Genomic DNA, 27,929 nt, shown 5'->3' with positions numbered 1-27,929 from the left:
TATAGTAAGTAGTAACAATTCATCAAGTATATGAATGCAATTTTATTTGCCAATTATTATCATTTATTAAATCTGGATACTGCCCTTCATTCAAAGATCACAGGGGATCTCATTTTGTAAAAATACAAAATGAGCACAAAAAATACATAATAAAAACAAAAACAAAAGCAAACCAAAAACCACCTTCCCACACCACATTTAAAAGGACAGAATATTAATCAGCAAAAGGCTTGGTTACAGAGAAACATTTTCGATGGTGCCAAAAGATAAGTAATGAAGGCAGCAGGTGAGCCTTACCCCAAATATCCCAAATTGGAGAAGTGCTTACAAAAGCTGAATAATATTACCATGTTAAGTTTCAACAACCCCAGAACTAGACTCTGCAATACAATTAGGGGAATTATTTTCAAAGCACAAGTTTCACAAATGAGTGTACCAATATATGTTTCAAACGATGCTTTCAAGATCCTGGGTAGCTGAAGTAGTGGTATGTGGTGATTGTTGTTATTTAAAAATATAAGTTTGTTTTGTTTTATGAATCATTCCCTCGAAGCACTATTTTATCAGAGTTCAAGGTCACTCTTCCGAGTTAGAGCATAGGGGGACAGACTAAATTAACCAAGTGTTCACAATGATGAGAAAGTCAAGAGGAATGTCAATAGAAATTGAATTGACACTTCCTTGCTTGGTTTTAGCTGGTTTGTTTCCTCCCAGAGCATTGTCTCAGAGCTATTTCATTGTCTAAATGAATATACACAATGGGCTTATATGTGAGCTAAGTTTATTCTACTTTACTGTTGCCCTGTCTACCTGTAAAGCCCTGTGAAGCTAAATGATTCAGTATTTTATTTACTTTATTTTTAGCATTAATTTCTGGACAAAATCCCCTCAAGGTGGAAAAGGATGATATAAAATTACATTGCATTCAAAGCTTTGTATTAACAATAATGATACCACTAATGCAAAGGTACACACTAGTTTAAGGTACACACAGCCAGCACCTTACTGAAGCTAAGCAGTGCAGGATCTGGTTTGTGCCTGAATGGGTGGCAACAGCAACAAATGTGAGGTTCTGCACTTAGGCAGGGAGAACTACTGGCCAGAACCAGCTGCACAAATATAACTACTGGCTTGCCAATAGTACATGTGAAAAGGATCTAGGGGTCTTAGAGGGCCACAAGCTGAATATGCATCAACAGTGTGATGCAGTAGCGGGGGGGGGGAGAGATAATGCTATTCTAGGCTGCAACAACAGAAGTATAATGTCCACATTGGAGGGCATTGGACTAGATGACTCTTTGAATCCCTTCCAACTCTACAATTCTATGATCCTATGAACCTGGGAACCATGGACATACCACCTTGGATTCCATGAGAGAAGAAAAGCCAAATATAAATTTAAGAAAGAAAGAAAGAAAGGTCAAGAGCAGTTCTTTCAACTGGCCCTGGAAACACACTAGTATAAGGCCAACGGGCACAGAATTGATTTAAAGTGTTCAAATCTCTTAGCCCCAACAACCACTCAAACAGCCACATTGTGCCAATGAGTTTGATTCTAAAGAAGACATAATTTTATTCTATCTTTCTGTTGACCATTATTACAACACTGGATGTTTGAAGGCATTCGGGAAACCTGATAAACCACAAACAAACTGCAAAAATAAATCCTAGTTTCCAGTTACGAGTAAATAGCACACCCCCCCCCCCCATAACTACCTTAACTCACTGACTTCCTGTTTAGGCAGTTAGGCAACCTGTGAAATTTACATTCCATGCATTCATTCATTCATTTCATTTATATACCGCTTACCATCCAAAGCATCTTGAAGCGGTTTACAATAACTAAATACATAAGTGTGTTTAAAGATATGCATACACACACAGCCCACAATAAAGCTATGTCAAATAAATCCATCTAACACGTAACAAAATACATAAAGAATATTTGTGTCCATAAGAATAATATAAATATAATCAGAGCACCACAAGGCAGTATAATATAAAATTTCAAACATCACAACATAGATACAATTTTCATCCAAACTCACATTACCACTACAAGCATTCACTACCTCAACCAATACCTATGTCAACCATGTAAACGTGAAGCACTCCTACTCAACAATATGACATCCCCCATAACAAAGGGTCACTGCCAAACATTTGTATAAAATGAATGCCTAATAGCTGAGACACTATACACACGCCCTATACACTATACACACTATACACATGCCACTATACACTATACACATGCCCAACCCCTGCTGAACTAATCGTCCTCTCCCATCTCTCACCTGAGAAGGGCCCAAATCTATATCAGAGCTGGATCTCACACTGGAGGGAACAGAACGATTTTGATCCACTTGCTCCCAACTATAGTATTACAACATACCCAATACTGCAGAACTTAAAGACCTAAAACACTTGGGGTTTTGGTGTGTGGTTTGTTTGTTTTTTTGCATTCTGTCATATTATATTTTGTACCACTGAAAGTTCGGGCACTTTCAGATGCTATAAACGATGAAAAGAAGAAGAAGATACAATTCAATTTGCGTACTTTGTGATTCTTGGATCTAATTCACACAAGCAGTCATAGTGTGCATTGAAATCCACCCGTTGCCCTGAAATCGAGTTGTTCTATTATATGTGTTCTCACAGCCTATGTTGCACTGATCATTCCAGTTACCTACTTCTGTGAGGCGTTTAGTGCTCCACAGAGCAGCCAAGTATAATTCATGGGTTGCCCACCCCACATCCCATGGAATAAAAAGAAATGTATACATGTTCAAGCCAATGTGGAAATAATAGTTTGCCTATGACAAATTTAGACAAAGGTTTTCTAATCAAGGTGGGGAATGACTAGACAGGTTGAGGGAGCTCTTGGCTAGTCCATAGAGCTATTCGTTTCTCATTAGCAAGGAAATGCTCTGAACTGTCTATATTAAACATAAATGTAGCATATTAGTTTGGGGGTTATGGGGTTAACTTGTACCTGAAATTATTCTATCATTAAGGGCAACAACTGGGCAAATATGTAACGAAGAAGACACATTTGTTATTGATATAGTGAGAACAGGATACCTTTTTTTCAAAACACAGCTAATAATCTATCAAGTTGAAAGTGGGTCTTTACACAAACTGTATGTGGCAAGCAATGTTTCTGTGCAGGCCAGTTGCTATTGAGATGAATGAAAACTTGTGCAGGATCAATGCGCGATCAATTCCACCCTAACTCACCAGCTTACTTGCATCATTGCTGTATCAGATACCAAGAATGTGAATGTTGCACTTTCAAGCATCTCTGCCTGAAGTCCTCTCTCTTGCTGTGTCTCAATGCCACATGTGATATATCTACAGTTGAGACACTTGGTTCCCCCAGGGGATTCATCTCTGAGATTCCGCTGGTGCAGGTTCCTGCAGCACAGCTTGGGTCCAGTGTGTCAACTGAGCTGGCAGCAATGTGAAATTTACTAGAAGCTGATTATCTGCAGTTCAACAGAGGTTGGGATTCCCCCCCCCCCATAAATTTCTCCCGGCTGCTAGCACACCATTGAAAATGAAAATAAATAAATAAATGACTGAGCTCAGCCTGTATAGATTTGAAGTATGTTTAATATGAACCCTGATACTCAGAAATTGGTGAGCTCTGTTAAAATACAATTAATTTATATTACTCTATGGGATTCAAATCACTTTTCAAATCGGGGAGACTGATGAAAAGAGGCCATGGGTGGACATAAATGTGAAAATGTATGCACAAAATGCCAGTATTGCAGCTTAATAAGCATGAAGGTTTTCTTCAAGTTTCTAAGAGTTAAAGCAGATGATCTGCAAGTTCCCCATATTATTTAAAATAATGCATAAATCACAAGCTTGCAAAAAAAGTAAAAGGCGTGCTCCTTTCCTGAAACTCAGATAATTAACCTTGATTTTATTCTGCTTCTGAGAGAGACACACACTGCATGTTAAAAATGAAATGATGTACATTTAGAACTCAGAATATATGTGGTAATCTATAAAAAGAGGTTGTCTCTGTAAGAAACCATTTGTCCCTCAGCTAAGAATGTGTGGGAATACCAGAGGAAAGAGGTGATTAGCTTTTAAGCTCCTCATCTTCTAAGCCATTTTGACAATGCACAGAAATTGCCCTTCCTCAGGATGTTTACAAGGACTTGCCTCTAGTAAAATGTACTGAACTGTAGCCTTCCTAGCTGTCTTCACATCCCTAATGTTGATTCATTCAATCTAATTTAATTCTTGATTAAATCAGATTAGCTAGATTTGGTGATTTGCTAAGCAATTGGGTTAAACTAGATGAAGTACATCTCTATAAGGCTCTAGGAGGGACACTTTCTATACTGAGATAAAATGACAGCCAAAGAAGGGTAATAACTCTGAAATGAACATACCTCCGGATTTTAGGAACTCTGTTTATTAGGGGCATTGCATGATAAGAATTATTATAACCATTACATTTTTATATAATGTGTGTGTGTTGTTCTGGCTCCCATCCAAAACCAGTCAATTTTTTGTAGTTAAGTAAAAAAAAGTAAAATTTCATTACAGCCATTTAATGCTACAGCGGTGCCTCGCAAGACGAAATGAACTCGTTCCGCGAGTTTTTTCGTCTTGCGGTTTTTTTCGTCTTGCGAAGCACGGTTTCGGAAAAGTTTTGTAAAAGCTTCAAAAATCACCAAAGTCTTCAAAAACCTCAAAAAAGGCTACCACACCGCGTGCTATGAGTTGCTCCTCGAAGTCAAGTCGCAACTGTATTAACGGTTTTAAGAAAAAGGAAACAAACTTGCAAGACGTTTCCGTCTTGAGAAGCAAGCCCATAGGGAAAATTGTTTTGCGAAGCAACTCAAAAAACCAAAAACCCTTTCGTCTTGCGAGTTTTCCGTCTTGTGAGGCATTCGTCTTGCGAGGTACCACTGTACAAACTCAGAAGCTAGGAAAGAACTGAATTTAATCCAGGTGCTCTTAAGAGGCAGAGGAATAGGAACAATACGTCCAGTCAAAGAACAAAGGAGAAGATTTGAGAGTTCAAATTAGCAGTAGGAGTTGCAAGACTACATGGGAGCTGTGATGTTGATCCAATAAGTTTCCCTGCCCACCTGGCAAGCTTTGAAGCAGAGGTGGAGAAAGCCTCTCCTCCTTCCGGAGGGGAGGGGTTGTGAGCGGGAGATGATTCCCGCGTCAAGCAGGAGGCCCCTTGCCCCCTGCCCCATCATCATAGCTGGCACGTCACGCCCCCTGCCGGGCGCCCAATCAGGAGTCACCAAGGGGGGCGTAGTTCAGCCACTCAAATGCGGCCGCGCCAGCTATTCTCACCATTGCGCTCCCGTTTTCACCACGAGTAAGTATTGGAATGTGTTGTTGGTGTATGGAAGGGCAAGGTGTGGCCATCGCCTACCCCTTCACTTATGGGTATTCCGTTAAAGGAATCGGGCGGTCGTGGATCCTGTCCAATGCCTGTGTGGCGGGGGGCCATGGCACAACCCTTGGTGACATCAGGGGAGAGCTTATAGTTGTATTCGCATCAACAGGCTCCCCCTACTGGTGGTTAACCCCTCACCAGACTCACCCCTCTCCAAGTGGGTGGAGTCAGAATTGCTGTGGTCCAATGCCTAAGCCAATACCTTCTCACATGCTGTAATCAATAAAGTTGTGGCCTTTTTTTGCCCATTAACCTAATATACTGTGTCCTCGTGTCTTTATTCCCCAAGCGGGAATCGGGTCTTTGAATCACAAAGTTCAGCTCTCGTGAAAAACCCTGCCCCTGTGAGCATTCTTGACCCAGAGAAAGGTTCTTTTTTGAGGGATGTGAGTCTCCTCCCTTCTCTTGATGCACCACCTCTCCTAGGGACAGATTGCTAGGAGTGCCTCCTCTTCAAAACTCTCCTCTCCAGTCCCAGCAGGCTGCATCCCTGAGCACCCTTGGGGGAAGGGGCAGCCCCAGGTCTACTACCTCATCAGGTCTAGATTCACCTGGGGGTAGGGGGCACTTAATCATGTGGGCTCTGCTACATAGCCTCTTACCCCAACTTCTCCTTCTGAGTCCCTCACTTTCAGGTACCTCCCATTCCTGATCAGATTCCAAGGGCTCAGAGAAACTATTACATTCTGAACATCAAAAGAAAATTGTGCTCTGTCATTTACTTCTTGTATTTTATATTCTTAGTCCTATATTTGTTGTTTAAAGTATGATTGAAAATGATCCTTAATCCTTAATATTATGGAAATGTCTGCTCTTCTTTGGTCTGAACTCACATTTAGTTTTTTTATGCACAGTGGTACCTCGGTTTTCAAATGTAATCCATTCTTGAAGACCATTCGACTTCTAAAACATTCGAAAACCAAGGCACAAAGGTGGTCTGCAGAAAAATGCAAAACAAAACATGTACACACAGCCATTCGACTTCCGAGGCGTGTTCGAAAATAGAAGCATTCCAGGTTTTCGACATTCGAAAACTGAAACGTTTTACTTCCGAGACGTTCAAAACCCGAGGTACCACTGTATTTCTGTCTGTATGGATATGCATGTTTGCACAAGACAGACAGGAATACTTTGCCGGGATTCTTTCAACATACAAGTTTATATTCTTTATTTATATAAATATTTTAATGCAAAAACAGCTATCTGAAAACAAATTATAGTATAACTGAATCACATCATCAACCCTTGTTTTTAGAGCTAACCAGTACACACACAATGAATGAAAAGAAGAGGAGAAAACAAAAAAGGAATAACATGAATGAGAAAAAAGAGAAGAGAAATAAGTTTGTGATATGCAAAGTATTTTTTAAAAGAAAACAGAAGCACAGAACAGAAGCACAGCAGAATGATGAGGCGATCAATACATGAAGATAGAGTGGCCATGTGTCCTGCTTTACAGACAACAAGTCCTCTATTTCAAAGGCTAGAGGAGGACAACAGGCTTTGAAGGCAACTTCAAGACAGCCTCTGTTTGAAGGGCTGTCTGGACCAAGACTGGTTTAAAGATAAAGAAGCGTAAGAAGGAAGATAAGGGACCTTGAAGTTGGCCATCAGCTGTTATCACCTGGGCAGCATACTGAACAGGTGCCCAATCCACTTTGGTGAGGGATACTGTATTTCTAATTAAATTAATGTGTGTGTGTCTATCAAAAATCAGCATATGCAAATTTCATGCTAATATCTGGCCACGTTTTCTGTCTCATTTCAAAGGGATGTTTGAAAGTAAGACCACCATAAGTGGGGCGGGGTGGGAGGTGAGTTTCCTTATATTCACATTTCTTCTAGTAGATATCATAACACTACTAGATAACATATGGGTAAGGGTGATATGTAATCTGAGCAATTTAAAAGCTTGTTCTCTAATATTAATGCCCAAGAATTTTAGAAGTACAGGAGACCTGATATAAGGTCATTTTTCACCATCTAATGCCTGTTCCCCATCAGGCTTTCATATCAGAGAGATCTTCAATCAAAGCTGGATGATGCAATAATTTATACAGCTGGGACATGGAGACTTTGAAATTAGGAAGCCTATTCTTGCTACCATCTCTTAATAGCTCAGCCGGCAAAGCATGAGACTCAATCTCAGGGTCATGGGTTGAGCCCCATGTTGGGCAAAAGATTCCTGCATCTCAGGGGGTTGGACTGGATGTCCCTTGCGCTTCCTTCCAACTCTATAATTCTATGATTCAAAGCCTGTAAGACAAAAGTAGATAACCTCCATCCTGTGGCCTTAATTATACCCAGCATGGCCCCACTGTAGCCTCCAAGACTGTTTACCCCAAATCATACCCTCCTGTCCCATGCCTGACATGATACTTGATGTCAGGGATGAAGCAGGTGGAAACACAGTTACCAAGGAATGATCAGAACCCTTGAGGAGCTTGGTGCAGGACCCTTGTAGTCTGTGATGACACCCAGCAACCTGCAGGGATCAGCTCTGCTATAGAATTCCCCACTGGGAACTTCAAAGCTGCCATTTGCAGCAAGAGGGAAGTTGCCACAGAACAGAAAAGGTTAAATTAAAAAATCACTTACACTGCAGTCCCAAGCATGTGGGTGGTTGCCATGTAAAGCTACAAACAGACACATAAGGCACCGAGCCAAGGAATGCATGTAACATAGTACGTATTTTGGAAGATGAGTCCCACCTCTCCCAAATTCCCAGGAGAAGTGAGGGCTCAGCAAACAAGGATCCCCTTAAACTCTCAGAAGGTCCATGATCTGAGAACTTCCACAGCTTACAGCCCTGACATAGGCTGACTCCATTTTCTTTTGCAAGTGTTGTAATAATGTTCTGTAATAGCTTTTGGAAGCCACAACTGAGCTTTAGCAAATGTCTTCGAACAGTTTAATGGTGCTGGATGGTTCGTTTGTTACACTGCCCCTCATCCAAAGATATAAATACCGGGTAACCTAGAAGCAAAAGGAAGTGCTACCTCAATACAATATTCAAGTTGTTTCTTTTGGATGGTGTTTTGTTTTCCCCACAAAACTTTATCGCCCTTGTTGTTCGGGAATTAATACAAATGCTTTCAGATCAGGAGTAACTCCAGCAAGATTTATGAAAGCAGCAGCAACAATATATTAAGGTTTTACTGAGCACTCCAAGAAGTTGTTCATCTCTTTTGAGAAACACAAAATTCAAATTGCCTTCATTAGCAGAGCAATATAGTGTGGAAAATGAGCCTGGTACTTTTCAAGGGGGTTGGCGATTTGCATTTTTGCTAAATAATCAAGCTGTTGCATTCTCCCAGCCTCTTGTAGGACAGAGGAACATGCGAAGAACAATCACTCAACCAGCTAATCCTCTTGACACTCTGGAGTTCAATTTCGTTTTTAAACAAACTGTCACTGAAGTTCTTGGCTGTTTTATAAGATAGTTTAAATGACAGTAGACCATACAAGGACTGTACTCACAGAAACCACCATTTATGCCAGGAGCTGGGGCTGGGGAGTCTAACTCCAAATTATACCTTTAATCTAGTCACATATTTTGCTCCACTATGACTTTTGGATGTCTAAGATAGTGTCTTCACAAAGGGACCTTGCCTGGGGATTTTCGTACCTCAACTCAAAAGGTTAAATGTATTTTTAATTATTTACATTTTAATTGTTTTAGTTATTTAATTATTTAAATTAGTTGTTTTGAGAATTTGTATAATCTTAATTCTCTTGAATTGTGATTTCTCTCCATGTAGTTTCAGTGACATTTCTTTAGTGAAAAATTTAACTAATAACTAAAAAGTTACAGTGGCCATTACTGATTTAGTACCCGTTGGAAGTAAACTGGAGTATGACTGGAGAGGCTAGGAGGAGGTGGTGGGAAAAGCCCTGTTTTGCTAACAGAACTCTGCGTACAGCGCCTATGTTTGGGCCTAATTCTGTGAAACTCCCTCCCATTTGAGATCAGACAGAACCTCTCCCTGTTGAATCTCTGGTACTTGATAATGACCTTTTCCAGCAGGCATTTCAAGTGAGTATTCAGATTTAACTTTACTGTACACAGCTAAGGGAGCAATTCAATTTAGCACTAAGGAGATCACTCCCTTAGCATAAGGCATAAGCATTTCTGTTTGCCTGATGGAACAATCTCTTTCCTCCCTCCTATGTGTTTCGTTCAGGAGTTTTTCTCAACACTCTCACTGAGCCATTTTTCTTTTTTTTGGGGGGGGGGGGACCCTGTTGCACTTGGAAAAGTCTTGCATGGGCTTCTTCTAGCAGGACTAGTTAGTTGGAATATAAATTGTTGGTATATACATTGTTGAAGGGGAGGCAAGGGAAGGGAAGTACAAGCAGTGATAGTTGATAGGTGTGCTGTGCCAGTTTACATTTCCTCTTCGTATAACTTTCTTTAGCAGATTGCACAAATTCCTGCTGGTGTGAATGCAATTCAAAAGCTCTATAATATACTGTATTGATTAATATCCAGCAATTTGAATTTGTTATTGAATTATTATAGTGTTCTGCACTAATGGCCACACACACACATATGTCACCATCATCTTGTTTGATAACCTGCAGAGTAGATTATTTCCTCTTGTCTATGAAACACGTTCTGAATATGCTTCCAGGCATCACATATAAAAGGGTCATTGGGGCAACACTCAGTGATTGTGATGATGACCCATTTATGCCTGATGCTGAGAACTGCTGCACCAGGAAATAACTACTTCAAAAGAGGAGAGTACTGATAATTTGTGATGTTGAGCTAGCACGACGATGATGCCACCCTCAGTGGTGCAGACACTGCAACTATACCCCACCAATCACAAAGGTTTAGAATTTGGCAATTACATCTACAAACATTTCACATATCCTAGTATCATGACTTATTGCTAGACAATATTGCTAACCCAATATTATTAAACTGTGGTAACAGTGGTTTGGCAAGATGAAGCAGCACAGCTGCAGCCACTCTGATATCTTGCTTTTGCTTCTCCCCCTTGAAAGTGCAACTTTTCCTTGCATCAGTATCTCTTCAAAAGCCTAGAGATACAGTAAACAGTGCCTCCCTCTGCACAGCTGCAGTAATCAGCCATGCCCCTCGCACCAGCTTGAAAACCCAGAATTTTGATCCAAGACGCTTTGGCTTTAACACCAACTCCTACACTGCAGAACCCACAACAAAGCGAAAAAGAGTCAATTCCAAAACCATTTGTAAATTTGATCTTTAGTGAGCAGATCAAAGGAAATGCATTGCAGTGGGTATCTGGCGTGTTTCTCTGGTTAGGTCTTTAATTAAAATTCTATCCCATAGCATTTTCTTCTGCCGCTGCTTTGCTATTGAGGGTCCTGGATTACCAAATGCTTCCTCTGATGCAGAGGTGAGATTTAAAGCTCTAAGTACACAGTAAACCATGAGCGGCAGAGTTCATTTTGCTGTCAAGGGGATAGGATTTCATCTGACATAAGTGAGAATCCTATAGGTTTCTGTGATAGTTAAGATCAATAAACTGCTGTCTTATTGAGCCTGCCACGCTGAAAAAAATTTGCACCATTTAGATGTGTTACTATGCTGGACTCATCCTAGGTAGTATTAGATTAAATCCTTGTTACGGATATTTAAATGCAAACATTGTTCAATAAAAGCCTGAGTCGGGGGGGGGGGAGGGTGGATTCCCTGAAAAAGAAAAGGAAAAAAGTCTCCGCAGTTACCCCAAACCAATCACTAAACCTCAAGATACATTTTGTGTGCTCATAAAGCCTTAATTACCACTTCTAGCCTTTTCTCCTTGAAGGACGTTTTAATTTGAGTTCAGGATATAGTTCCTTCCTTTTACAGACATCACAAAGCTTTCCCTAACCATCTCAGATAACTATTCTGCCTTAAAAACCACATTGTTTGAACCAGACACCATGCAGCAAGCAAATCCATTTAATGTGCAGTGCAATCCTAAAATGAGGCTACTCAGAAGTAAGAGTCACTGGGTTCAATGGGATTTGTTCCCAGGTAAGTGACTGTAGAATTGCAGCCTAAATCATCTAATTAAGCACCAGCTTTAATTTGATTACCTATCTTAATCAAAGTATTCTTATTTTTTTGAACAATACTTGCAGCGTGAATTTCCAATAGCCCCATCGTCATATGTTATTCTGTGCAAACCTATATTATTTTGTGGTTCCAGTTTCCGATTATCTCTTTTGATGGTAGCAAAAGAATACTGACAAATCCTTGGAGATTAAAAATATATATATTTATAATAAGGAGCAAATAAACACAGCTGTGTTTGCTTTGTTATGAACCAGTATGATTCACCTCACCTGAAACCTCCAACCGAATTTATACATAGCGAAATAGTGAGTGGACGTATTTCTCAATTTCCTACAGCTAATTAGATATTTATTTTTGGTGTCCATACAGATGCAGCAGGCAGGATTCCAGCTACTGAATCCCTATATAGGACTCTGCAAATCTCTATAAATACTGGGGCACGGGGGTGGGGATAAAAGAGCATTGTATGTCAAGAATGGGTAAAGAAGATGGGCAGGGGTCCCTTCTTGGTTGTGCAAACATTTGGCAGACCAAGAGTTAATACAGTTAATGCCAGAGAGTAATTGAGTTTGGATAGCTATGAAATCAGGTGCTATTCCTTCACCATGTGTAGAATGGGGTGTCCCAGATGGTAATGCTAGGGTTTTCAAAAAGTGAAAATCCAGACAATAAAGTTTGACAAAGTTTTTAAAAGTTGCACCTGGTTTTCAGCATCGTGATATATCACCAGCTAAACATCATGATATACCGATATATCACAATGTCTGAAATAAGGATGGAGCTATGTAGAGGCACTGGATGGCTTCACGATTTTCCCCAGATAGCAATTTTTGCATAGCATTCACTCACTCACTCACTCACTCACTCACTCTCACACACACACACACACACAGACACACCATGATTCACAATATATTGCCAGGTCAAAAATTATGAAACCGATATCAAGATATGGACTTCAAATCATTATATATCCCCCAGTCCTAGTATCTGTTCATGCACCAAAAGTTACAATATATGCTATTAGCTTTAAAAATAATAATTCCCAGACATAACATTAACCAGGAGATAAATCTTTATATCATTTTATAGCATACAGTATGTTCAAAATAAAGCCAAGCTCATCGTCTCTGTGAGATAGGAAATTGTGCGACAGGAGATTCCTGGCGTTCCTTTTGCAAAGTTAAATCCAATTGCCAACCACATTACCGACACTAAAATGCAGCCATGGCTGTTGGGTGCCACATTTACGTATGCAATCAACCTTTGGTTCTGTATGTACATAATGTGCTAGAGACAGAAATGGAGGCTGTTTAAATAGAACTGGGTTCTTACCATCATGATTAGGGTTTCCCAAAGTCCATGGCTCATCTGAGTCAAAATGAGTATCTCCCCCAATTCCTGGCCCGGGAAAGTAAGCATGAGCCAAAAATCCTCCCTCCCCATCAAAGGGAGAGCTGTCTCCATGAAAACCTGATGCAAAAATGATTGTAATATCCACGTCCCTCTTGCCATTCTCTAGTTCAATGTAAGGAACTTCCTCAAATGTCAGAGGGGTTACATTCTGCCACACGTCAAAGGCACGGCGAATAGCTTTACGGGTTTCAGCATCTCCTACTTTTGGAGTGACGTTCTTTATGCTGCAAACAAACAAAGGTAATGTCCTTATTAGTAACACTGCTCACTTCTGCTTCAAAAGCAATGAATTGTTTTGACACAGTCCATACTGGGGGAGGGAAAACAGTCTTAAGGGGAAACAGTCAGCATTAATAACACTTAACATTAGTATAGTTCAAAGCACTACACATACATATCCTAGTTAAATATAGTCACATGCATTACCTAGCTGTAGCCATACATAAGGTTAAGTTAGGATTATTACCTCCAATATTGCAGATGAGCTGATTGAGGGTGTATAAGGCTTGCCTAAGGCCATCTTTTGAGTTCATGGCAGAGGCAAAAGTTTGAACCAGGGGCCTCTTAGTCATGCTCAGTCTCTTAGTCACTCCGTTACACAGTGCTCAAGCATTATTAGTAAGTGGCTGTTACGTCAGATCTTAGTTATCCGATCAGCAGCAGCTCAATTTCTCTCCTCCCCGACTGGTTAAAAGTAAACATCTCTCACAAAAGCTTATTTGACAGGCAAGAACTGTCTGTTTTCATATTAGATAATAATTACAATTATTTAGTCAAATGATGGCACTTCATTCAGATCAAACAGATGCAAATTATATCTTATTATTGATTATAATTAACAACAGGATAACAGGCTAGGCACCCACCCAAGAAGCACTACACAAAGCATGATAATTAACAGGTACTTTTTAAGGACAGTGAAGCTATTGACTCAATTCTTGGTAACTTAAGTATACAACTGTCTCTAATAAAATACAGCTGTCAACACCAGTTGTGACTGTGGAACTGTTCCCAATGCCCCATTGGTAAGAGAAACAACCCAACAGAGGAAGAACTCAATGCTGCAGTTTCTACCCATGCTAACCCTCAGGAAAAGGTATATAATAGTCCAATTGGAGAAATTGCAACAGGGCCCATGACTGGAAGGGGGCCAGAGTCTGATTTTTGAGAGAGAGAGAGAGAGAGAGAGAGAGAGAGAGAGAGAGAGGGAAAGAAAGAAAGAAAATCTTTAGACCCTTCCGGAAAGAATGCTTCCAAGCAAAATGTGCAGGTAATTTTCTAAGCAATTTCTATGAAATATGCCAGCCTACTTGCTCCCGCCTTCCAATCTATTTAGCCAAAGACTGAAGTCAGAGATGTGATTGACAAGTGGGTTGTTTGGACACCAGGCTATAAGAATGCCGGAGGTGTGAAGGAGCTGTTGTTAGTCTTCAAGTTACCACAAGTCAAACTTATTTTGTGGTCCTTTATTTCATGGGCTTCATTTTGGGAGAAAGGGGGCCCCAACCACCTTAATCTGGCCTTGCGTAGTGCATGGAGAGGAGCTATCACATTATATTGTATTTCCTGTTGCATGGTGGGTGGGTGGGTGTGACCACAAGTCTCAAATTACTCAGTCAAACATGAAGGAGGGATGTTCCTGGGACTTGCATGCCACTGGGCTAACATGGGAACACAGCCAGAGAGTCACACAGAAGGCATCTATATCTTTCACCCTAACATGCTCCCTTGGTTTTTCTTTTCTTTTTTTCAAATTAATATTTTTAGAATAACATTTTCCCCACCCCCCAAGTATGTAACAAATATATATGGAACAAAGGCTTCAAAATGAATATTCTAAAAATATTTCAAAGGGAAACATTCCAGAGCGCAAACATGTTATATAACAGTTATATAAATTTCCTCCAAATGTGATGCTTTGTCAGAGCAGAAAATTTTCATGAATAAAATCTTGGCTGATTCGTTGATGCAACATTATAAATCATGCCAGATTATAAGGCACTGCATATCTCCAAAAAGTGCATATAGAGCTCTCGTGTTTACATTAAAAAACAACAACATTTAACCCTGTTATGTTTTACCAAGCTCATTCATAGTCACTGAAAGATCAGGGATTAATTAAGACTATTAGAACATAAAATGGCAAGTGGGGAGTTGATACCCCTGAAAGCACATAAAACTCAGTGCAGTGCACAGAAGCAAAATCAAGTTGGGAGAGCTGAGTATGTCTGCAAGTGATGAAGTAACACAGCCCTCCTCAGTAATCCAAACAAACAGTAATTCAGATGTCTGGATTATCTGAAGACTTTGGATGCCCTCCAAGGCTGGCTGCTGCTGACTGAGGAATGGCTGTCGCTGGCCCTAGCTAAGAACTACAATGCCAAAGGGTTAAGTATTCTAGCCTACAAGCAGGCTGTGTGAGAGTGAGTGCTGGCTATTTAGCCCTTTCTCACTGCTCCCATTCAGTTATAAGCAACACTGCAGTCACAAGCAGCCAGTGTCCATGCCATTTTATTCCTACATTGCCACCATCAGAAGTGATTTGTTTTATATAATTGCATTTTGACCCAAATTTATTTATTTGTAAGCATTACACACACACCCCTAAGAATTATACAAAAGTAATGTAAAAACAATAAAACTGTTTAATAAAAAAGCAGAAACAGTACCAGCTTCTTTTTATTCCCATGAATCTGTTACTTGGAAGTCGGTCTGGAAGAGCAGTATGTATCCACTAGCAAGGGCAGTATTATATCTTACCCCATGGTCCAGTCTTGAGCCCCCAAAATGTCAAAAATTGAGCCCTTGCAATGTCGTGCAATGAAGTAGAGGCTCCAGGTGGAAATGCAACGGCCAACTTTATGCTACTCTTCTTAAAAATTTGACACATTTCCAGAGAATGCCATATTACTCAAAAGATTGTAATTTAATCCTGAGTGCTTGGTTAAGAACAAAAGAAGTGCAGGTAGAGATTGTGGTTTAAAGGAATTACAGCAAACAGATCAGACTCCAATGTGGCCACAACATTTTTGTTTTGTTTTGTTTTGTTTCATGATTTCATTTCATTTTAACATCTTGCTGCAGAAAGGAACACAGGCATCTCCATCTTCTAGCACTGGCCTCTGGATTTTTGGTGTACACTACAAAATTTTGAAGGAGGGCAGCAAGGAGAATCTGTCTCCAGAAGAAATGGGAGGTTTGAAGCAAGAAGAAAGTTGAGTTTCATCCACATAGTGGATGAAGAAGAAGAAGAAGAAGAAGAAGAAGAAGAAGAGGAGGAGGAGGAGGAGGAGTTTGGATTTGATATCTCGCTTTATCACAACCCTAAGGAGTCTCAAAGCGGCTAAGATTTTCCTTTCCCTTCCTCCCCCACAACAAACACTCTGTGAGGTGAGTGGAGCTGAGAGACTTCAGAGAAGTGTGACTAGCCCAAGGTCACCTGGCAGCTGCATGTGGAGGAACGGGGATGCGAACCCGGTTCACCAGATTACGAGACTACCACTCTTAGCCACTACACCACACTGCATAGTGGGGGTGGGCCTGACATCTTCCTTCAAATCTTCAGTGAAACACCTGAGTGGGGTTGGAATTACAGCTTGGAATCAGTCACAACAAATACCGCCTCAGCTCTACTCTGATAAAGTGATCTGTTGCAAAACCCAATTGACTTTAATAAGGTCATGATTTCATGTACTGTTTTAGCATCGAGAGCAAACAGTAAATTACAGGCCTAATACTTAGTGAGGAAAGCACTTGTACTATGTAAATATCATCAGTAAGGTGGGACAGCAGTTAACCACCAATGTCCATCTTCTGAAAGCAAAGATTTCCAGAAGACTTTGGAGTTTGGTGACCCTTCTAGAATCAGATTCCTCGCCATCAGGCAAAAAAAATAAATTCTGTCCTTGAGCAGAGGACGTTTTGCAGCCATAAACAGAAAAAAGTGACGTTTTGATACATGAACTCTAATAGTAATAACACAAGAGCACAATTTTAAGCATATACACAATTCCGTGTGATAGATGAGCCTGCCTTCTTGATGACAGATGCAGGGAAGGCTGAATTGGAGAAATACATAGTTTTGTGCCATTTTCAATAAACAGGTAAATTGTTAAGTAGTCCCTTTCTGTCAATTTTGCCTTTCCGTCTAAAATGCAGTTGTTCCCAGACATCCACAGTCATATATCTAATCTGTCAAAAAAAAAAAAAAAGCAGCAGCTTGTGACAACAAGCACTATTCTCAATTTGGTAACTACTTTGAGCATTTGGTCCTTTTTACAGTATTTTCAGTGGTATGGGGAAGACTTCCTTCATGGCAGATCCCTTTCACTGTTACACAATTTGTATAGACACCAAATAAGATGCCAGAAGGCTGTTCTTATATACATTAAAATATCAACACAAACACACATACTACACACACATATATTTGTGTGTTTATATAAGTATAAATTTGTGTGTTTATATAAGTATAAATCAGCCTTTACTGCTTCAACTATGGGTCACAACAGAGAAGAAACAGTAAAATAAACTAGTGAATACAACAAACCAAAACATTCCTAGAAGCAGTAAAATCTTATTTCTTATACTAATGAGAAGGAAAAAAGTTGGGTTGAACTTTAGAAGCTAGCAAGGTGAATTCCACCACTGCTAACAGAGTCAATCTATTCCAAGAAGCCCACAGGAAAATCAGTTTTCTGCAATTCAGACCAACTGGCTTCCCCGTCAAGAGAAAGACGTAACCGTGTTTTGTGACTGACACCAAATTGTTCAGGATGGCACTGACTGTGAAGAGCTCCAACAGGATATATTTGAACAGGTTGGCTGGAAACTATGAACTAGTTATGACTGTACCATAAAGATCGACTGCAGTTGTGATCCAATAGGTGGCTGTGCAGTGGTCAGTCCAAAATGGAAATGATTATTAGAAAAGGGGAAGAAGAAGAAGAAGAAGAAGAAGAAGAAGAAGAAGAAGAAGAAGAAGAAGAAGAAGAAGAAGGTGGTAGCATCTTTGCCTTGAATCCAAAGATAAATTAACTGAAATAAGTTCACAGAAGGAAAAGTTTCCCATTCTTGCCTCTCTACAACAGTGCCTGTACCTCCCCCCAGCAAGCACTGGTGCCCTCCTGAATAATGTGGGGTGGGACACAGAGGACTGCTCTGTGGACATCCCAGCTGTCTCTCATGTGCCACCACACACTGCAGAGATCCCCCACCCACAAAAACCCACCTAGAGAGGTTTTTAAGGGAATTTTTCCTTCTGGAAAGTTCTGTCAATTAAGTTAGCTTAGGATTCGATGAGTTATATCTACATCTGTTGTATTGTCACTGGATGCCACTGGTTGTCCCCCTAGTCGGTGAGGTTCATTTGATATCAACACAAAACTCCTGTATGATGCTCTTCTGGTAGATTCAGCAGGTGCCTATGGTCCTAACGTCTATTTGCTGAAAGTCTTTGTCACTTCTAGGGGTGAAGTCAAACTGCTGCATTAGTAGCACTCAAATGACCTTCCCAGGGCAATAGCTTTGGCCATGTGCATGGAGATCCTGGGCTACCCAGATAACAACAACAACAACAACAACAACAACAACAACAACAACAACAACAACAACAACAACAACAACAACAACTTATTTATACCCCGCCCATCTGGCTGGATTTCCCCAGCCACTCTGGGCAGCTTCCAACAAAAGATTAAAATACAATAGTCCTTCAGACATTAAAAAGCTTCCCTAAACAGGGCTGCCTTCAGATGTCTTCTAAAAGTCTGGTAGTTGTTTTTTTCTTTGACATCTGGTGGGAGAGCGTTCCACAGGGCGGGCGCCACTACTAAGAAGGCCCTCTGCCTGGTTCTCTGTAACTTTGCTTCTCACAGTGAGGGAACCGCCAGAAGGCCTTTGGCGCTGGACCTCACCCCCTCCCCTCAGCCTTACTGATGTGGTCCAAAGAAAAGCAGAGCAATGTGCTTGGCACCAACTTGGCTCCAGGAGTTGCCAAAAGGAGACATACAAGATGCCATCCAACCATCTTAGGGACTTCACTCCGGATTTATGTAGGGCTTACTCCTTAGGTTTTTCTTTTCCTTAAGATATCCTGCAAGGCAGTGGAGGTTTTGGATCAGAGTTTTCCTTCTCAAGTTGATGAGCCCCATCAGCCTTCTTCCCTCTGCACCACAAGCAGAAACTGCCTCCTTGACTGTTGGATCCACTATTGGTCTCATGTGCTCAATCCAATAGTTATTTTATTATGAACTAATTAAATTAAACCTCCACATTTAGTGACAACATGCCTCTGAATAACAGTTAATAGGGCAACTGCATGCCTTGTTTATGAGTTCCTTGGAAAGCTCTGACTAGCCACTCTGGGAAACAGGACCTGCGACTGAATGAAGCCTTGCCATTGCCCAGCAGGGTCCTTATCTTCTTAACAGACCCCACCTTACAGGAGAAGCCTGCTTCACACTTTGAGAACTGCTACTGAATTCTCAACATAGTTCTTTGAATTATTGATCACACCCATTAAGAAAGCAATTTCGTACAAAGTAAACTCAAGATAGAGGGGGAAATCTTGCTGCCTGGGATACACGACACAGAGAAGAAACAACTAAACACAATATAGGCAACTGACTGAGGTGGACAAGAGGGTGTGCAGTTAATCACGTTCATTCATTATCAGGGGGGAAAGGGATAGCTAGCGAGTGAGTTTTCCAATTTTTCTGACTATACGTAGCAGCTCAAGATGCAGACATCAAAAGCAGACAGTGAGCTCTGTAGCACTTTGTCTCAAAACAAGGTGACTGGCGATAGAATGGGAAATGAAATCCAATGTTGGTAAGCGCATAGTGGGAAGAAACCCTAACTTGGCTGTAAATCACTCAGGGAATATAAATCATCAGAATCAGTGTCCCTAAAAGGGAAGGGGGAGAGACTGCTAAAATAAGGGAGGAGAGGAAACAGTTTATTTAAGATTATACCCTGATTTATTCTGGAAGCTTAGGATGAGCAACATCACATTATGATATTAGCATAAAACATTATTCCAGTGCCCTTCTTTTCTTAACTGAGCTACGTTACAAGATTGTACAGGATTTCTCAGAAGAATACACAAGAAGGACTTTGCATGTTTGAAATTTAATATATAAATACAAATGAGTATTGCTCAAGCAAAAAAACCCCAAAACACCACTTCCTAATCATGTTCAAAGAAAATCCAAACATTTCAGGCAAAGATGTTCTAGGAGTATCTCTTCTGCAAGCAAGCTTCATAATATCCCATCTTAAAAATGTAAGGTTTTTTTTTAATATGCCAATGAAAATATACAGAAAATGAGCAATAGCATGAATAGGTAAAGGTAAAGGGATCCCTGACCATTAGGTCCAGTCGTGACTGACTCTGGGTTGCGGCGTTCATCTTGCTTTACTGGCCGAGGGAGCCGGCGTACAGCTTCCGGGTCATGTGGCCAGCATGACTAAGCCGCTTCTGGCGAACCAGAGCAGCGCACGGAAACGGCGTTTACCTTCCCGCCAGAGCGGTACCTATTTATCTACTTGCACTTTGACGTGCTTTCAAACTGCTAGGTTGGCAGGAGCAGGGACTGAGCAATGGGAGCTCACCCCATCGAGGGGATTCGAACCGCCAACTTTCTGATCGGCAAGTCCTAGGCCCTGTGGTTTAACCCACAGCATCACCCACAATAGGGTCCCATTATTTATACTCCTCGTCAGACTAGAACAAGGAAGACTAGAACTCAAAAGAGTACTAGACAAATCAATAAAATCAATCAATAATGATGAGCAAAGAAGTTCAAAGGATTCACATTCTCATAGTGATGAAAGATCTAAGTACCCTAAATTTCTGGAAGTTGTAACAGTGACAGTGCTCACCCATTCTTTGGTTGAAATCTACCTCTGTCACACCAGCCTTAAACATGGATGGTCGTAGCAAACTTTAAATAAGTTACCCTGGCTAGATATAAAGGTCACAGTCTATATTTTGCCTAATGGACCAGCCTCCACTGTAGAACAAAGGTGGAGCCTGTGAGTATTCTGCAAGCTTAGACAGAGTCAATCCCTTGAGCCACTACATCCAACAGGCCTCCTAGCTACGCTGGCCCTTTGTTTGCATCTTTAAATGTTCTTCTGCCTCTGATTCTGGGCTGCTCTCTGCCACAGCCTCTTCCTGCTCACTAAAGCCTGTTGCTTCTTCAGCTTCCAACACCTCCTCCTCCCAGTCTGCTCCCTCTTTTCCATTTGACCAGCGTCCCACCACCAATCCCCTGGCTCTGAGCCTTCTTCCCTTGGGGGTACCCCCAGAGGACCACCAGCTGCTGTCCCCCACCATTCTTCTGCATTCAGACAGTCCATGACGCATGTTCTAAAAGTGTTAAGAGAATTACACCCACCCACCCACAAACACTTCTATAAAGGCATGAAAATGCTTCATCAGCCACTTGCCAATTTTTAATCAATCTAATTCCACTTTGGCATAGACCTGAAGGCCCCCAAATCCAGAAAGCACTCCCCACTCCCCATGACGTGGTGAGCATATTTAGATGAGTAGACCCCACTTTTGTTCTTCCTGAGCAATATCCCCAGCAAAGTTGCCAAGGCTGTTGAAAGATGTTCATAGAGGCTTAAAGGGAGGCAAGAGGTTAATTTGATCGTGAGAGCTTCAAAAGAACACTTTATATAATCACGGACCATTTGGACTCCAGAAAATCATTCATTGCTTCTGCAGCTCATGAGCATTTTCTCCCAAGACATGCAAATCAATATTTTCAGGCTGCATACCAACATCATTGTCTTTGACAAATCATATCTCAGTAATAGAGCTGCATTTATTTATTTATTTATTTGCAATGCTAAAGCACTTACAAGGAAAAGGGTCACGGCTCTGCTTTCATTACCTGTAAGTGATATGTTTGTGTTGCCACTTCTGTCCTGTTAATGCGTATCGCTTTCGACGAATATTAAATCTGGAGTTGCCTCGTGTCTGATCAGGCACACCGCAACGAGGCTTCTTCATCCAGCTTTAAACAAATAAGGAGACAAAGGAAGAGATCAGTGGCACACAGTGGCAATAACTTCTTAATGCAGCTGACAACCGCTAGCTCATTTCATTAATAAACAGCTATACTCTCTCTCCACCCTTCCAAGATACGACTCCCACCCACCACACACTTCCACATCTATTTCCTGGCTGGCATTTCTAAATCGCACATCCCATTAGAATACCCATACAGGGAGGCAGAAAGGGGCAAGCAAGCAGATTGGTAGGTGGGGTTGCTACCTGTTCATGATTTGCATGGATCCTTCGTATTCAGGAGCTCTGTGCAAATTAAGTAGGAAATCAACAATGAATGGTGCTTTGTGAACTGGGCTCTGATTATGGCTACCTTCAGTTTCTTTTATTTCAGAAAAAAGCCTGGAGGGAGAAGGCAGCTCCTTGAGAGAGCAGAGAGCAACAGCAAGACTGATTTATATGTAAAACCTGCTATTAATGGAAGCTGTGGAACCATGGAAGCTGGCTCCCCCCACCCCCAATCAGTCTAGTTTAGTGTGATCTGACTGGCAGGAGCTCTCATGGTTTCTGACAGGTCCTTTCCAGCCTTACCTGAAGATGCCCAGGATTGAACATGGGATTGAGCATGCAAAGCATGCACTGTACCACTGAGCTTCAGCTCTCTCTCTCTCTCTAACCCATATTATAGAAATATACCATATTTTTCACCCTATAGGACACACTTTTTCCCCTCCAAAAATGAAGGGGAAATCTGTGTGTGTCCTATGGGGCGAATACAGGCTTTCGCTGAAGCTTGGAGAGTGAGAGGGGTCGGTGCGCATCAACCCCTCTCACTCTCCAGGCTTCAGGAAGCTATCAGCAAGCCTGGGGAGCCCGCAGGAGTTCCCGCAGGGCTCCCTAGGCTGTGGATAGCAGCCTGCCGCCCGGTGCGCGGGGCGCCCTGAAGCAGAGTGCCCCTCGCGCCGGGCAGATATCCGCAGCCTGGGGAGCCCTGCGGGAGTTCCTGCAGGGCTCCCTAGGCTGCGGATAGCAGCCTGCTGCACGGAGCGCGGGGTTCGCTGAAGCAGAGCGGCCCATGCTTTGGGCAGACATCAGCCAGCCCCACAAGCTCGGGGGACAGCGGGGAGGCGCAGCGCTGCCATCACGCTGTTCTCCAACCTGGTTTGGTTTCCCCAACCTGGTTTGTGTTTTTTTTGGCGGGGGGGGGGGGAAATAAAGGATTCCCCCCCCTTTATTTTCCCCCAAAAAAACTAGGTGCGTCCTATGGGACGAAAAATATGGTAATGCACATTGGAGGAATGAGTAAATGCCCCCTATCTCATTTGCTTATTGTGCCACAGGATGGCTTTGCTGGACATTTCAATCTACCTGCCCTCTGGTTTAACTTGCCGAATTTCTAAAATGGAAAAAGCACCATTTGCTACACTTATCTCTCTCTCCCCCACCCCCCACCCCATGCATATCAGGGCACTGATTGAATCTGCACATTATATGCACAGTATAAGCAGAGCTCTTGATACAATCCTTTTTGCACTGCGTTCTCATGAGTCAATGCACTCATGTGCATCGGCAACATGCGGGGGGGGGGGATGATGTAAATTACAGTAAATGTGCAGTGGAATGAACAAAAATCAAAAGATAGGACACATGACAGGTAACTTTGACAATCAAGTCATTTGGAAACCCCATAACTGGAGAGAGATTCAGACAGGAGAATTTCATAAGCATTCTTAGTATATTGTGTTCCTTACTCTGAAAACTAAAATTGCTGTGTAAGATAATAACACATTACTATTACTATTACTATTAGGTCCACGACTGGATCTAATGGTCAGGGGTCCCTTTACCTTTTAAGATAATAAAGGTCTATAACCACCATTAGGCTGGGTTGAATACCACCATTATTAGAAACTCACAATTATACCTAATCAAAATGACAATGCCCTAATGTTGCATTCCTTTTGAGTCACTGAAACAGTGAATAGCTGAGCTGTTTGTATTTTGCCATGTAACACTAGGAAGCTGCTCTCACTTTCCAAGGTTCACTAATAACTACAGGAGCATTTACAGGCAAATAAAATGCAATTGATTCAAAAAGTAATTTCACAGTTTGGATACAATCCAATACAGAATTAGGACATAGAATTGATTTCCCTTGCCTGAAATTAGCTGAAGTTGGTGCAGGATTGTGGCCTTTGTGTTTAGATGTCTCTCTCTTTTTCATGTCATTTTTTTAAAAATCTGAACAAGCTTCGTTTCATTTCATCTAGCCCAAAAACACAGAGGGATTGTATGGTCTCAGGCTCTGACATAATTGAGCTTCTCATTAGTTTCTTTCCACTAAGAGCAAACAGCCTTAATTAGCAAAATACAGTTTCTCGATGGAACAGGGGCACAACAACTTCCTCGGCAAAATCCCCTGCATTAATTGGGTGCAAACTCTGTGGGAAAGACCAAAAGATAACCACCTCCACCCACATTGCCACATTCTTCACCTTCAGCCTTCACTTGCATCAAAGGATCAGGCAACGATAAAGTAGCTCCCATGCTGCAGAATGCGCATGGCAGTAGCAATTCAGGGTTGATCAAAACTGAAATAGATCAAAAGTGAGCAGGGAGAATAGGTGTTTGACTTCCAAGGAAAAAGCTAATGAATATTAGATAAATATTAGACTTTCTCTGGAAGTCAGCCAAGCAAGTCAGTCTGAGGGTTTTTATTGTTGTTGCCCTTTTGGCATACAGAAAGGCTCCCTTTCTTGATCCACGTGCATTCAGCTCAATCCAATATAGAAAAATTGGTCTAGGAAACACTAGGATATTGTTAAGCCTCTGTAGACAGGCACTCCCCACCCCCACCATTCGTAGCACAACATAATGAGGTTAACTGCAATTCCCATCATCCCTGACCAATGGTCTTGCTAGCTAGGGATGATGGGAGTTGTAGTCCAAAAACAGCTGGAGACCAAAGTTTGGGAAACCCTGGCCTAGATTAGGTGGGGTAATCATATAAGGGTGGTAGAGGTACAAAGGATCCTGTTTTAAGGCAGAAGAAAGAGAACCAGGTGGAAAGGATGTTCTTGCCGTTATTTTAAATGTCAAGCAACTATCAATACCCCATATAATCCCTCCACTAGTTGGAGGGATACCTCAGCATTCACTGAGCCTACACTAGGTAGAGGGAGTCTTATTAGCTTACAAGGCAATCTTACATGCAAATGATTACACTTAAATATGATAGCCATCTAAAGAGCTGTCATATGGAGAATGGAGAAAGCTTGTTTTCTGCTGCTCAGGAGGCTAGGACCCAATCCAATGGATTCAAGTTACAAGAAAGGAGATTCTGACTAAACATCATGAAGAACTTCCAGACAGTAAGAGATGTTTGACAGTGGAATGGTCTCCCTCAGGTGCTGCTGCTGGACTCTCCCTGCCAATTCTTTAATTCTATGAAATATGCTCTGAAAATAGGAGAGATGCATTCCCCCATTTGATAATTTGTGTAAAATGGCCGCAATACAAAGAATGACACAACTAGACGCAGTATGGGCTTTGCGGCCCCAAGTAGACTCCTCCCGAAAAAAGTCTGTAGTCTGGCATTCTATACAGGAAGCCACAAAAAGGGTAAGATAGCATAGAGGCTGCTTATCAAATAAAGCATCTCCTAAGTCCATCCAGGCATATAAAAGTTCTTTGGTGTGGACAAGCCCTTCCGTATACGTGAACAAACCCTCAGGATTGCAGCCTGTCATTTCATGAAACTGTCACTGAGTGCTGAATAGGTATCCAAAATACAGAGGGAACTATCTTTTCTCTTGTCCAACAGGCGCTTTGAGCTCAATACTAGCAAGAGAGATAAAGAAAAGTCTTTTGGAGTCCTCACAATGGAAACCATGTATGCTAACTCTGATAAGAAGAGGCTTCCAATTTAAAATGAATGCTACTAAGAAACCATTCATGGGCTAAAGAAAACAGATCCTTTCTTTAACAAACAATAGTTAGCAGATTTACAGTAACAGCGATGCAGGGGTTCAGTCAAATTAAATTCAGGAAATATTATTAGTTGTGCATTCTAATTGTTAGTTCCGCAAACAGAAAATCTCATGGAGTGGGTTTAGTAAACATTTACTAAATATTTAAATGAAGGATGGAGCTGCTTCTCTGACACAACAAACATTTATTTCTTTTCTCTTGTTGTATGGCCAATATCTTACATGCTTAAAGAATGTACCAACATAAAAATGCAGGTGTCTTCTAGTGAGGTTGAAGGGAAACCAACTCCTTTTAGGCAAATGTCCTTTCTCCACCCCACAAATAGGCTCAACTAGCTGGGCTGGGAAACAACAATGCCCCACTGATAAATTCAGAATAAAGACATCACAGAGTTGACCCTGTAAAGTGCATAGACATACGGTGAGGCTCACCACCAGCTATCAACACAGAGACTCGTGTTGAATCTGAACAAGACCTGCAACTTCTGAACCAAGGACTTATGCCTTGGATAAGTAAAAGGGAGACAACTTTAGCAATTGGCTTCTGCTATCCCCCGCCACACACATACTTGCGTTGTGCAAGAGTCGGCCTTGTGGTATTTACTCAGTTGTGTAACTGCTTCTAATTCCAGAGACCCAACATTTGAAAAATGTTCCTTGATATCTATCTCCACAATGCTGTTCAAGCACAACTGTCAGAACCTTGCAGGCCTTTTGCCCCCAAAGGGAGTGAATTGTAGTGAACTGAAATCATCTGGACTGAACCTACCTTTTAAGTCCACCAATGTAAATTTCCACATATATTTTGATACCTAATTCTAGGCAAGCACAATTTGAGAACTCTGAACATGTGTGGAGTACACAGCACTACAAAATGGATTTGATTTAAAATGTTAATGACAGGTCATATCAAGTACAGCCGAGATACTGTGATCTTTAAGAAAAGACAGCTTAGGTGATGCATTGGATCTGTATAAAACAGGCCTGGGGAACCTGTGGCCCTCCTGGTGAATTGCTGGACTTCAACTCCCATCATCCCTGATCACTGGTCATGCTGACTGGGGAAGAGGGGAGCCGGAGTCAAACAACCCAAGAAGGTCCACAGGTTCTCCACCCCTGCTATAAAATCTTAAGGAATTTCCTTCCACTTGCATAGAAAGGTCTCTTTTTCAGATAGCTTAAAAAAGACCATTATGATATATTATTTTGATCAGCGGCTGTGACTGATAGAATAAGGGGTCTTCTGAAGAGTGTATGTATGTACTAATTTGTATTTAAAATAAGATTATATTATGTGTGTTTTATAGATTGTATGCACTATAATTTGTAATAATAAAAGGGTGTGATTTATCTTTAAAAATAAACATAGACATCCATAAACTTTCAGATGGTTTTAGCCTGAACAAATGTAAGGGCAACATGCGGTTCTCATGCATTGATTCTATACAGCTATTACACCAATAAGCAGCACTCATACACATTGCAGTAAGCAAATAACAAAAGACAGATGGTCTCACCTTAAGGTGATATCACTACATCAAACGAAAGAGGCAAGGGATAAAGCAAAAACAAGAACTATTATCCTATGTTAGAAATACTCTACATACATTTATTACACATAGAAATAAAATCTGGAACACAGTACATAATTATTTGAGGAAAAAGGTTGTTGTTTTCTAAAAAAGATTATTTTTGAAGTCATCTGAATCGGAGATCACCCATTGTTTACACTCACTGCAGATGTAATGGAGATACCTCTTTCCATTACATTTAAGGAGATTGAGATTAGGCCACAGGACTGTAGCTACATCCCCTATCTAGAATATATTTATTTATAAAAAGCATTTATATACCACCTTTAGGCCCTAATACAATTTACTACATTAAACTCATTAAATTATTTAACCAGAAAGCATTAAAACAAGCCAATCAACAGGCAGATGGTAATTAAAATAAGTCCAAATCTGGGTTGAATTAAATGTTTAATGCATTTGCATTTAAATATAC

The 27,929-nt window shown here is 41.1% G+C and overlaps 1 protein-coding gene across 3 annotated transcripts in view; it reads right to left on the bottom strand.

Annotated features, from left to right (window-relative positions):
* The window catches only part of MMP16 (matrix metallopeptidase 16), a 180,793-nt gene that overhangs the window by 71,016 nt on the left and 81,848 nt on the right, over positions 1 to 27,929 (bottom strand). For 2 of the 3 annotated variants that reach the window (XM_083517304.1, XM_083517305.1), the window contains exons 3-4: positions 21,818 to 21,940; positions 12,831 to 13,135 (exon numbers count right to left, since the gene is read on the bottom strand). In XM_083517304.1, coding sequence (XP_083373430.1) covers positions 12,831 to 13,135; positions 21,818 to 21,940 — 428 coding nt within the window. Of the gene's footprint in view, positions 1 to 12,830; positions 13,136 to 21,817; positions 21,941 to 27,439; positions 27,455 to 27,929 lie in introns of all 3 variants that reach the window. The other variant, XM_083517303.1, reaches the window with a different exon arrangement.

Source organism: Podarcis liolepis, assembly GCF_965112155.1.
Source record: "Podarcis liolepis genome assembly, chromosome: 8".
Lineage (NCBI taxonomy): Eukaryota > Metazoa > Chordata > Lepidosauria > Squamata > Lacertidae > Podarcis > Podarcis liolepis.
This window is presented reverse-complemented; position numbering and strand designations above follow the sequence as displayed.